The 12,062-nt window shown below is 43.7% G+C and overlaps 1 protein-coding gene across 5 annotated transcripts in view; it reads left to right on the top strand.

The window, feature by feature from the left end:
• Positions 1-11,257, top strand: part of ppp1r12a (protein phosphatase 1, regulatory subunit 12A) — a 44,245-nt gene extending 32,988 nt beyond the window's left edge. For 3 of the 5 annotated variants that reach the window (XM_068586162.1, XM_068586166.1, XM_068586165.1), the window contains 12 exons: positions 339-429; positions 785-958; positions 1,061-1,232; positions 2,675-2,796; positions 2,904-2,966; positions 4,640-4,656; positions 4,780-4,900; positions 5,062-5,166; positions 5,254-5,301; positions 6,567-6,617; positions 7,510-7,774; positions 9,458-9,530. In XM_068586162.1, the coding sequence (XP_068442263.1) occupies positions 339-429; positions 785-958; positions 1,061-1,232; positions 2,675-2,796; positions 2,904-2,966; positions 4,640-4,656; positions 4,780-4,900; positions 5,062-5,166; positions 5,254-5,301; positions 6,567-6,617; positions 7,510-7,647 (1,102 nt within the window). In that variant the 3' untranslated portion in view covers positions 7,648-7,774; positions 9,458-9,530. Of the gene's footprint in view, positions 1-338; positions 430-784; positions 959-1,060; positions 1,233-2,674; positions 2,797-2,903; positions 2,967-4,639; positions 4,657-4,779; positions 4,901-5,061; positions 5,167-5,253; positions 5,302-6,566; positions 6,618-7,509; positions 7,775-9,457 lie in introns of all 5 variants that reach the window. The other 2 variants (XM_068586167.1, XM_068586163.1) reach the window with 1 other exon arrangement.
• Positions 11,258-12,062: the final 805 nt, after the last annotated feature.

Genomic DNA, 12,062 nt, shown 5'->3' with positions numbered 1-12,062 from the left:
ACTCAAACTAACTGATCGTGGCAGCGGCAGACTCGCATCTTCTCTGTTCTGCGTGGTTAAAATGTGTGTGTGTATATATATATATATATATATATATATATATATATATATATATATATATATATATATATATATATATATATATATATATATTTTCTTCATTATCGTCTGGTGGCAGACTCCCATCCACAACAATTACAATTGCCAGACTTATTCATACAATAACCAGAAGAAAAAATGCATAGTGTTCATCCAGTTGGCCCTTTCTCAGCAGTCATTAGTGTTTTTGCTCTCCGTTCCAAAATAATTAACTGTGTGTGTCTGTGTGTGTTTTTTAGGTCATACCTGACGCCAGTGCGAGACGAGGAGTCAGAGTCCCAAAGGAAAGCTCGCTCCAGACAGGCTCGACAGTCAAGGAGGTCCACTCAGGTTAGTTAACTGATTATTATCACCTCCGAGGTGGAAATGTACTACTCCATTACGCCTAAATGTTTTTTAAAATAGTCACAGACAAGTAAAATGACAGCGTTCCACATCACAGTGACTCGCAGGTGTCCCTGGTTTTTATTATGGTTTTATTGCCGCAGACTGTTAGAAGTACATATTCTTATTTACACAAGTAGTACATAACGTCCCCGCCTGAACAAATTTATGACACTAAAATGTTACATTGTAACGCACACATTAAACCCGTTGATTTGTATTTATTTTTTAGACTTATTCTAGTTATAAAAATCATCCCAAGGAGAGCATTCAGATTCTGGAGATTGCACTCTTTTTGCAGGGAGTGACTCTGACAGACCTGCAAGAGGCCGAGAAAACCTTCGACAAGAGTCGTACCCCAAAGACCCGGGAGGAGGAGAAGGAGAAGCAGGACAAGGAGAAGCAGCAGGAGGAGAAGAAAGAGATGGAGGTCAAGGAAGACGATTACCGATCGAAGTACCGCAGCTTCGAAGAGGTACGTTTCTGCTGCGAGCTTTTGTAACGACCGATTACTGCATCTACAACTTGAATATCTGAATAACCCCCATCTCTCTCTCTCTCTCTTTCTCCTTACCAGCGCTACCGGCCTTCGTCTTCCTCCTCTACCTCCGCCATTTCCACCGTGAGCACTGCCTCCACCCCGTACACTAGCACCGCTTTGTCCTCCAGCTCGAGCTCCCTCAACAGGCCAAACAGTCTGACGGGGATCACGTCCTCCTACAGCCGCTCCTCCAGAGACACGGAAAAAGGTCGGTGCCAAATGCACCTCGACAGTTGCTACATGTACAGTTTTTAGATTCACGAGAGTGATGTTGTTAAAGTGTGGATAACTTTATTCCTCTGTTCTTTGTTCTCATGAAGAACTGTTTGATTATTTGTAAAACATATCTGATCCAGTCTTTTTGTGAGTGCTCTTAAATAAGTGTGCTAACACGGTTAATTAGCCAGTTATCTTAAAGATGGAGAGATAAATTTAATTTAATCCATATTAACCTTTCAGGATATTGTGGTCTTGAGAGAAAACCATACGTCTGAGGTTTTTCTTCTGAGCCTCTCGGGTCTGTGACGAGAGACTTTGACCAATCGCTGGTCATTTTAGAGAGGGGGCGCTCCTATTGGCTGTTCTACAAATGCAGATGTGCGTGTGTCTCCCTTCACATAGTGCAAGCATTTTTTAACGCTTTAATATCATTTAAAAAAGCTGCCATTCCAGCGTTGGGCAACGACCGCCCACATTGCAAAAGCAACCCCCAAAAAAGGAAAGACGGGCTTCACAAAAAGAGAGAGCGAGAGAATAAATGCCATGAAACACGTGTCGGTATCAGTGACGCGCTTCAGAGATGGAGAGAAAACCGCGAGGTCCACATTCTCATGGGCAATCTGCCACACGCTGATTACGGGCATCCAGACAGAAGGGGATTGGGTTGCGTTTAAAATTAAGTCACTCCTCTCTGAACAAATAAATCCATGAAGCATCTCTGGGAAAATAGAAAGGCAGTTTTAGTCTTTTCAGCGGAAGGAAACACTGACCTCTTTGTTCTCCCATGAACATAATAGCCTTTTTTTCTTCTTCTTCTTCTTCTTCCCCCTCTGAACTTCAGCCAAGTCAAGTTGTTGTCCCGATCGTGTCTTTTTGAAGTCAAATCATTGGCTTGTTTAACCTCAATTTTTTTGTTTTTCCACTTTGAATTCTTACTGGTGTGCAAATGTCAAAATAGTGAGTGTCAAGTTGTGCTCTCATGAAATACTGAGCAGAGTTCAGAAGCAGATGGTTTAGAGATTTACAAACGGTGCATTTTCACGGCTTTTATACGTAAACTCTGTGAAATGCACAAGACTCCTGATCGTCTCCTTTTATGAAAGAGATGACGAACAAGAGTTAACGCTGCTATAATACAGTATACAGTTTTCTTAATATACATCTTGTCTATATGTTTTTTAACCTATTGCCACTTTATTATCTAGATTTACTATATGCGCACATGTGGAAGAATTGACATTAAAGCTGACTTTGAAGGATCAAATAATTTAGTAGATGCTTTTAACCAAGTTCATACAGGCTTCATTTTGCAAGGTTTCTTCTCTTTAGTGTGTCTTTATTTGTAGTAAATGTCCTTTTGGTACCGTGGCAGTAATATCTCCGCCGTGTGTTTGTCTTGTTAACCTGCTGTCGCTCTTCTCGTTTGGACAGAAATGGACAAGAAGGAGGAGGAGAAGGAAGGCGAGGACAAGTCTCAGCCCCGCTCCATACGGGATCGCAGGCGGCCCCGCGAGAAGAGGCGCTCCACTGGCGTCTCCTTCTGGACCCAAGATGTAAGACATTTTTAAAGATCACCCTTTTTCTCCCTCATAAGTATCCAAAGCGCTCTTGATGAGGGGCAGCAGCGGTTCACAACACCTTTCTGCGCTTTTGATTCCAGGGCGACGAAAATGACCCTGACCAGCTGTCCGACTCGGAGGGCAGCGGCAAGGGAGAGCCACAGGTGACTCAACACACACACACACACACACACACACACACACACACACACTTGCGCAGACACACACCAGGTAGAAAGTTCAAACTGAGCCCTCCAGCCCAAACCAAAGAGTCCTATTTCTTTTTTTGAGTGGCACGACCTCCGTTTTATTCTTGCCCTTCTTCCTTTATTATCCATTCAGGTCCTTCCTCGTGTCTCATCTCGTGACGTCCAGTCGTCTTTGATATTCACATCTCTTCTCCGTGCAGCTATGATTTCCTCCCCTCCCACTAATCTTTCCTTCGCACCGTCTGTGCAGCCTTTGAATTTTTTATTGTTCCCCCGACGCTTCCTTCTTCTGGAGATTGTCTGGTTGCCACCGTGACCTTGCAAAAGAAAAATGGTCTGAGCCAATTGATCAGTGGGTTTTAAAAACATGCAGACATACAAAGCCAAGGAAGTCTGGGTCAGCAGGGTCAGACCACACACACATACACACATGAGATGTTTTTCCTATTTGAAATGAGATTCAGGAGCACAAAATGCATTTTAACCCTCAATTTGTCATCTATATATGAAGTCATTCAATAGGAATTGGAACCAGCGATGGACAAAATGAACATTAAAGGACAGATATAAACAATAAAAACTATCCATGAGCTTTTGCAGCCAATTTAAATGTGTTCCTACTATCGCACGGAAGCGCAGAAAGCAGCCGTGTTGTGAAAATATTGCTGGCTGGATGAACATCCTGTCTGCATGGGAGTGTCTTTCGCAGAAATAACACAGAGTGCAGACGGTCGGCGTTTACTTGAGTACAGTCAGCGGGGAGATGCACACGGCTTCCAGCCGGAGGACAGAAGAACGGGTGGAGCAGCAACGACGGTGCACTAAATGGGGAAACGAGCAATTATCTCTGCGTGCAGATAGGGAAGCGTTCCTGCCTGGCACTCGCAATCAACATGTACAAATACAGAGTTTAAGTAATGCAGAGAATACGTGTGAAAGACTGGTAACAAGTTAGTGTTACAAAGCTATGTGTCACGCTGGCTGTTTATCTGATCAGTTGTTCATTTCCCTCGGAGGCTTCAGGACTTCTTGACTGGGACACGTAGCATTGTGTCAGCGCTCTCTGTCCGCCTTAGGAAGCCGACGGCAATTTTAAAATAGCTGGCAGCCCGACCCTCCCTCCCTATCTGATGCTCGGGGCCTTCAGGCACTTTGCTGGCATGAAAGCTGTTTGGGAACAAGTCTATATGTATTTGTATGTAGTTTGTGTGTGTGTGTGTGTGTGTGTGTGTGTGTGGGAGGCAGACTGCAAAGGGGTCAGAGGCAGGCGCTGATTCATCCGGAGAGTCTGCAGAATCTGAAAGTGAAGGTTTAGTTTAGTTTGTCCCATTTCATCCTTCTAGTAAATCGCCATGAATTCCACTTCATCCAACATGAACCAGAAGAAAACAGTCTAACATACCGACATAACAACACACTGCATGTCATTTCCTCCACGGCTCGTTTTTGGATTGTTGGAGCTTTGTGTCTTCTTCGCTGAAAAACTGCCACACCGACAACATGAAGCGTGTGTGTGGCTGTGAAGTTACTGTCTGACAACCGGCTTCAATCGGTGCATCTCTAGTTTGATGAAGACATTTTTATCTTTCTCGACATTAACACTAGCTTTTATTTTTGCTTTCTTACAGAGCGACAGATTGTCAAGGTATGTTTGACCCCCTTCCTGTTATTACGCTCTTTCTTCTTCTTGTTATTATTATTATTATTATCATATCTCTTGTGCGTGTTATCTGTATTTGTCAATGGTCGCCTGTTATTTCTGTCGTAGGAACGAGAGCAGCACTTCATCCGTAGATCGCAACGACATCCTCTACAGCCGCGGCTACGGGGAGAGTCGGAGGACGTACTCGAGCCGACTGGACCGAGACGACGCCACCGACTACAAGAAGGTTCGTGAGGCGCCGCGTGAACTGATGCGGCGGCACATTTAAATCCTGCGTTTTAATCCCAGCGCTGGCAAACGATTAGAGCACATCAACCACTATAAGCTCTCGCTGACATGCAAATACAATGCATGTATAAAAAATGTTGGTCCGTCTCCTCTCTGCAGCTCTACGAGCAGATCTTAGCTGAGAACGAGAAGTTGAAGGCCCAGTTACGCGACACAGACCTGGAGCTGGCAGACTTGAAGCTACAACTAGAGAAGGCCACACAGGTACACCGAGCTCCCACCACTTCAGCCGATCAGTATTCATAAATAAGATTAGGACATCCTGACAACTCTTTATTCCTCCCGTTGCAGAGGCAGGAACGCTATGCCGACCGATCACAGCTTGAGATGGAGAAAAGGGTAACGACAGTTTATTAAGCTCTGTAACGAATAACTTTCTTTGTTTGCTAACACTATGAATGTAACATGTGTAACAAATGTCTCAAGTTTATCTCAAAATGAATCTAGAACTCAAACTTGCTTCAAACATGCTGGTAACACGACCAATGGGTTTATGTCTGAAGGTAACGAGCAGGCCCCAATATCATCTGGGTAGTGGTATGATCCTAACCTGACTCTTGTATCAGTCTCCTCTCTGCTGCTGGCTGTCGTGTCACACATGTAGTCGGGGGTCAAAGGGACTTCCTCCCTCCTCGCCACCCAGAACACCGCCAACTTCTCCCTCACCTGTTTTTAAAGCCTCAGAGGCAGCGTGTGGTCACCTCTTCTCAAGACTGCTTACTTTGTTATTTTTACGTAGTGTGCGTGTTTATCTCAATGAACGCAGGAAGTAGAGCAATTGTTGACTGTTGAATTGCTTTTGAAGGAACCTCTGCATGTGTGTGTCTGTGTGTGTGTGTGTGTGTGTTCATGTTTTTTTTGTCTCAATCATTCAGTAATAATGCTGACGTCTTCAGCTGTGTTGCCATCAAACCATAACCTCTTAGGTTTTTTAAAAGATCCATCCATTATTTTTAGGCCACATTTTAAAGCTACTACAAGGAACTATAATTTTACTGTTGATTCTGGCGGTCCCTGTGGACAAAACCGGTAGTGTTTTTCGAATGTCAGATTCCCTCCTGTCTGCTTCTGCTGCTGCAGTCGGAGCTGAAGAAGTCTCTAATTGAACTGCGTGCCTTGAATGGAGATTAGAAACCTGGTTTCATTATCTCGTATAGAGGCATTGGTATTAAACTGAGACTGTTGCAACCAGCTAAAGGTTCCTTGCACTAACTTTAAGTCCGTCCTCCATTCATCTTCACATCTTTGTATCATACAAGAATGTCATATATACATTATTCCCTAGCCCCACCATGAATGATTTCATTAACTTACCATTAACAACCTCTAAGCATCAACATCTCCCCCGAATTTGGACGTCTTTATAATCTAAATGATGTTTTCACTGAACATGTAAGTCTGTTACTGACTGTTGCTTGCAGACGCCTCACAAGACCTGCGTGTGTTCAAGTGTGTGCTGCTGCTACACCCTCACCGTGTGCCCCACCTTATTCGATGCAGTGTGTAGCACCTGCACTACCGTGTGCTCTCTGCTAATCACCTCTTGTGAAGTGTGCAGAGTACCGAGTTAACCCGCTCTCCTGTCGCCCTCTCCCCTCCCGCAGGAAAGAAGAGCTCTAGAAAGGAAGATTTCTGAGATGGAGGAGGAACTTAAGGTACCACCGCACACACAGTCACACGTTGTATTCTCTCTTCATGTGCAGTGGGGTTCACATTAATGGAGTCCAGATCGCAGCTAGTGTGTAGGTGGTACTTGTGAGTTCCTACAAGGTGCTAACAGCTGTCACTTTTGTCTGAGTGTCCCTCTATATATAAATCTGAATCACTTTTTCTTTTTTTTTTACATTTATTTTGAAAGGAGGTGTGCGTCACACCGACTGCCACAATGCTCGAGATATAATATTGATTTATTCCAAGTTGGGTGTTATTTTCATGGTTTAGCCGTCACTTATATGGGTAGTAGAAGCATCTCTTCTATTATGGTTGTTAGAAGCATCTCTTCTTCTGTTGGGGGCGCTGTTCTCAGGTCAGCTGTTGTAATCTATGTCGACACACCATTTAATCTCTTCCACCGAGGCGGCCAAGTAAACGCTCCTTTTCGAGAAAACTGATTTTCCTAATTTCAGCAGCACAGACTCAATCCCAGTCAGCGAGTGTTGTTCCCTTCGCCGCGATAACAAAGTGTTTATTTTTCGGCAGCTGGCCGACCTCGTCGGTGTCACTTCTCCCTTCTATCTACAAGCATCAGGCTGAACCTGCAAAGCTCTTGATCGCTCCGTCGGTTTCCAAAATCTGTCCCCATTTTCTAACAATCTTCCTCTTCTGTTTCCCCCCCTTCTCCTCCTCCTTGCCTCCCCTCTTCTCTATTAATTTCTATTGTCCTGTCTTTCATTAAAACCTTTTCTCTCTCGATTATTTTTGTTTAAACACGGTCCTCCTTTTCCTCTCCCGATATTCTTCCTCTTCTCTGTGCCCCCCCCCCCCCCCCTTTGTTTTCTTGTGGTTGTTGTTGTTGTCCCCCCTTCCCCCGCCCCTCCCTCCCTGCAGAACCTCCCCCAGGTAAAGCAGGTTCAGGCCCTGCGGCAGGTGAAGGAGCGGCTGCAGGCTGAGAACCGGGCCCTGTCCCGAGTGTTGGCAAAGCTCTCGCAGTCCGCCTGCAGCCAGCTGCCCACCGTCGACCTCTAAGCCACGTCCGTCTGTCCACCACCGCCATCTCCTCCTCTTCCTCCTCTTTCCTCCTCACCTTCTCTCCCCCTTCCCAAACCACATTCTTCTCATGCTCCATCCGTGCTCTGCCCACACACATAGACAGGCAGGTGCCCAGCCGCTCAACCGTCACTGCTTTTCTAACCTTTCCGCCCCCCGTCTGCCTCCCCAGAGCTTTTTTTGGTTTTCAGATTGGGGAGGGTGTTTCTTTTGTTTAGTTCTTACAACGGGACACTCTCCTTCTACAGAACACATCTGGCAGATGATTTTCTACACATTTTATTATATTAAAAAACCCTAAACCAACACGGTAGATAAAGTGCTCAGGTGAGTATGATTTTAGAGCCGGCTGATGTCTGACTTGAAGCCATTGACTCAAAGCTAGCTGTAAAGGAAAGTGTCCTCTTTGTAGTTTGTAGCTTCATCAGAGGGAGCTCAGGTGTTCAGTTTGGCTTGTTCTGGCTTCTTTGCATGAACTGGCTTCCTTTTTTCTTTTTTGGGCCAAAAAACAAATTTTAAATTCGACCAACGACGCAAACAAAACTAAAAGTCAGCCGCACGGACCGACAGCAGCGTCTGATCAACTTCAAGCATCAAAGGACTCCGTAGGGCAGAGTCTTTACGCTCGCAGTTGATCGTCATCTGTTTTCAATAAATGAGTTTGTTTCTCGGGACTGAAATCTCTTGTTGTTGAGCGTCAGTGTTGAATCCTGCAATTTCCGCACCGCGGGACTAATAAAGGATTATTTTATCTAACGTGATTTTCTACTTAAATATGTCGTCATCGCGGCATCTGTACATTTGTATTTAAAGAAGAGTTTAGACACCAGATTAAATAGTAATATATGTAATCCCTGAGTAGACTTAAAGGCACACGGCTGCCCACACAAGTGATTTCTTTCAGGAGACATTCCATTTTATACTTTTTCTGGGGGGGAGGTATTTGGTATCGTACAACGAGAACTTAAATTAAAGTTTATCAAAGCGGATGATTTGTGTCTGTGGCCTAAAACTTCTGACAGGACGTTGTCTATGTTGATGAAGCATTACCTTGATGCCTTCAGCTCTCGAATTATTAACTTTATGCCTTAATGTGACGTCAACGGGTGAGTTTATATTTATAAATTCACTCTCGTACAGTTGTCATGAAGGAAGATTATCAGCTGGACCAAAGTGTAAAAGTGTATAATTCTGTTCGGGTTGTTTCTGTTTTGGAGCCTCTGAAGCTGAAACGACACCCAGTGTAGCATCACAACTGCACAATAGTGCATTGTGGGTCTGGAAAAGAAGCCGCCTCTAACTTAAAGTAACGCGTGACGGTATTTCTGACCGCATCAGTTCCTTCTACGTACAAACAAACCAAGCAGAGTTGCTCCCGACGCCGCCGGGCTCTGAGATCCTAAACGATGATCCAGAAGCGGCTGCTCTCTCTCTCTCTCTCTGCCGTGTGTTTTTGTGGCTGCCGGTGAGCAGCCGTTCAGACTCTGCATGGCTTCCTCCAGATCTCATGGCCTGTGGTGTGCCCGCTTTTACTTTTGACTTGGAACGAGGAAGTGTGTTTCTTTTTAAAAAAAGAAGAAAAACAAAACATGAGAGATGCTGTGTGACTCCCAAGATTGCAAGGCTGCAATTAACAGTCTGTGAAACTGGCCTGACCGGTGTAACGACTCCATGTATCTGTCCAGACTTGTCTAAGCCCTCTCTCTCGCTCTCTCTCTCTTTCTTTCTCTCTCTCTCTTCTCTGTCTCCTCCTCCCTTCCCTCGTTTCCTTTTTTTTATTCCCTTTCAGATGCTCCCAGACTTGAAAGCAGACAACCAGAGACTAAAGGACGAGAACGGAGCGCTCATCCGAGTCATTAGCAAGCTTTCCAAGTAGAAACGCCCCCCCCCCCCCGTTCCTGCCCCGTCTTCTGCACCCCCCTCCCCCTTTTCGTCCCCCATGGCAGTGACTAATGGAATTGCACATTTAGATATTAATTGCAACAGACATCAGAGACAAGACTTTTTTTTTTCTTTTATCTCCTCTCAGCTCTTTATCTCCCTTTTGCTCCTCCTCCATCACCTCCACCACCACCACCACCACCTCCACCGCAGCATCCATCCATCCATCTGTCCATCCACCTCCTCCACTAGACTGTGTGGCTGCTGTCCCGATAGAACCACTGAGTTTACAGAGCAAAAGGAGAAAGGGTCGTGTGATCAGCATGTAAAAGCATTGTGGGCGGGGAAGCCTGAAAACTATTTAACCAATAAGCCTTAGTTGTACATAAAGAAGAAAACGAAAAAAAAACAAACACTTGCAGCGATCTCTTCTCTCTCTCTCTCTCTCGGCTATCACTGAAGAACAGATATTATCCAACACCTGATTTTATTTGTGCCACAATCTTTTGTGTGTGTGTGTGTGTGTGTGTGTTTCTTCTCCCTGTGTTAGTGTTGTGTGCTGTGCAGTTTCCTCCCTCTCCCTCAAAGTGCCACTTCTACCCCGATATTGAATCCTTGTGGCCCCTCATTTCTCCATTTACCCCCCCTCCCTCCCCCCACACACACCACACACCACACACAACTCACACACACACACCCTCTGTGTCTTCCTCCAAGAGGGATTTTTTTTTTTTTTTTTTTTAAATCTCGCTTTAGCGAAACGAGGCGGACCTGGTGGAATTTAAGCTTTCACTGTATGTGCAATATGCATTTCTTTTTTTTTTTAATGCTTTAATGAGTTCATCACATGTAGGATTTTTCACTCTTCCACCGCTTTCATCGCTCATCTTCCTCCTCCTTTTTTTTATTTTATTTTTTTTAAGTTTGTAGTGTAGTCAGTTTATACTCTGTATTTCTCACTTTGTTTTAGCAGGTACTGAGTGATGCTGTATATACCTGTATGTATTTGTTTGAGACCAGCACATGGCATGCGTTTATGGTTCCCGTCTGTTACTATTAAAAGTATACGAATTCCAGAGGACGAAAAGGTGTGTTTTTAATTCTTTTTCTTTTATAGTCTAAAGACATTGGACACAAGACAGTTGGAGCCTGTCTCTCCTACACGGGCGCTTTTTTTTTTTTTCTTCTCCAGTTTAAAATAAGTGTTCACATAATTGTGAGATAAAGAAAATAATCGCTTCACTACATTTCACTTTCGTTGTGTTCAGTAACTTGGAAGAGTGCTGTTAATTTTCTTTTTTTTTTTTAAAGCTGTAGTATTATAGCCAAGGTGTTGTCACAAAAAAAGAAAAATAATATCTTAGGTATCGCTAACCCAGTCCTTTTTACAAATGTCTACATGCACTGTCAATGCCATGTGAGGAGTCTTTATGTCAGGTTGAAGCAAATCACCACCATCAAATATTTCATGCATCTGAAAACATTTTATGCATTTCAGTGGCCTTTTTAAGGATATTTTAGTCAAAGAAGTTTAAGAAAAAGTCACTGTAGATGGACTGATGACTATCTACTCTTTAGACCTTTTTTTGGTTTGTTTTTTTTCTTCTTTATTTTATTTCTTTTCCCGTCATCTTGTAAAATAGGTGTGTGGCTTAATACATGCAAGCTGTGCTGTGACTACCAACCACTGAAGAGTTCATTAAAAATAAACTTGTACATTGTAAAGTTCCCTCGTCTGATTATTTGCACGTGTTTCTATTATTATAACCTCACAATGATGTCATTTGATTCATACAAATCGCTATAAAGGGTTCATTCACTGCATTTATGTTTAGTTTGATGTCTCGGTATTTCGAGGATGACATCTTTTACACTGTCGGATTGTTATTCAGGATTTTATCCTTTTTTGTGGGATATTTTGTAGCAACCGTCTTGTGAAGCTTAAATATTAAGCTTGACCTTATATTAAAACGCTTCATGATCATGATTATTGCGCATTATAATTATCTGAGTGCTTGTAGCTATAAATATGCAGCTCAACAAGCAGATTCTCTCGATTAATATCACAATATGAATAAAAACTGGTGATTGTTTGCTCAAAGGGCTTACTTAGGTCAATATTGAGCCATCACACCAGTAGATACACCGTCGTTCCAGCAGATACACCATCATACCAGTAGATACACCATCATACCAGTAGATACACCGTCGTTCCAGCAGATACACCATCACACCAGTAGATACACCATCGTTCCAGCAGATACACCATCATACCAGTAGATACACCGTCGTTCCAGCAGATACACCATCATACCAGTAGATGGTGCACAGCTTTACAGACTCAGTCAGGTGGACTTTTCATTGTTGTAATACAGTGGATGGACTTCTCTCGACTACAATAATTGATGCTGAAACACTAATAAATAAATGAGACTCTCTGAGCCTTAAACCTTCTCGGAGCCCGAAGAGTGTGAGAGCGTTTGCTGCAACTTCCACCTCAGCATGAGGCCGAT

Source organism: Clinocottus analis, unplaced genomic scaffold (assembly GCF_023055335.1).
Source record: "Clinocottus analis isolate CAN_PGR_092001 unplaced genomic scaffold, fCliAna1.0.p SCAF_20, whole genome shotgun sequence".
Lineage (NCBI taxonomy): Eukaryota > Metazoa > Chordata > Actinopteri > Perciformes > Cottidae > Clinocottus > Clinocottus analis.
Note: the sequence above shows the minus strand (reverse complement) of the source record. Positions and strands in the feature narration are given on the sequence as shown.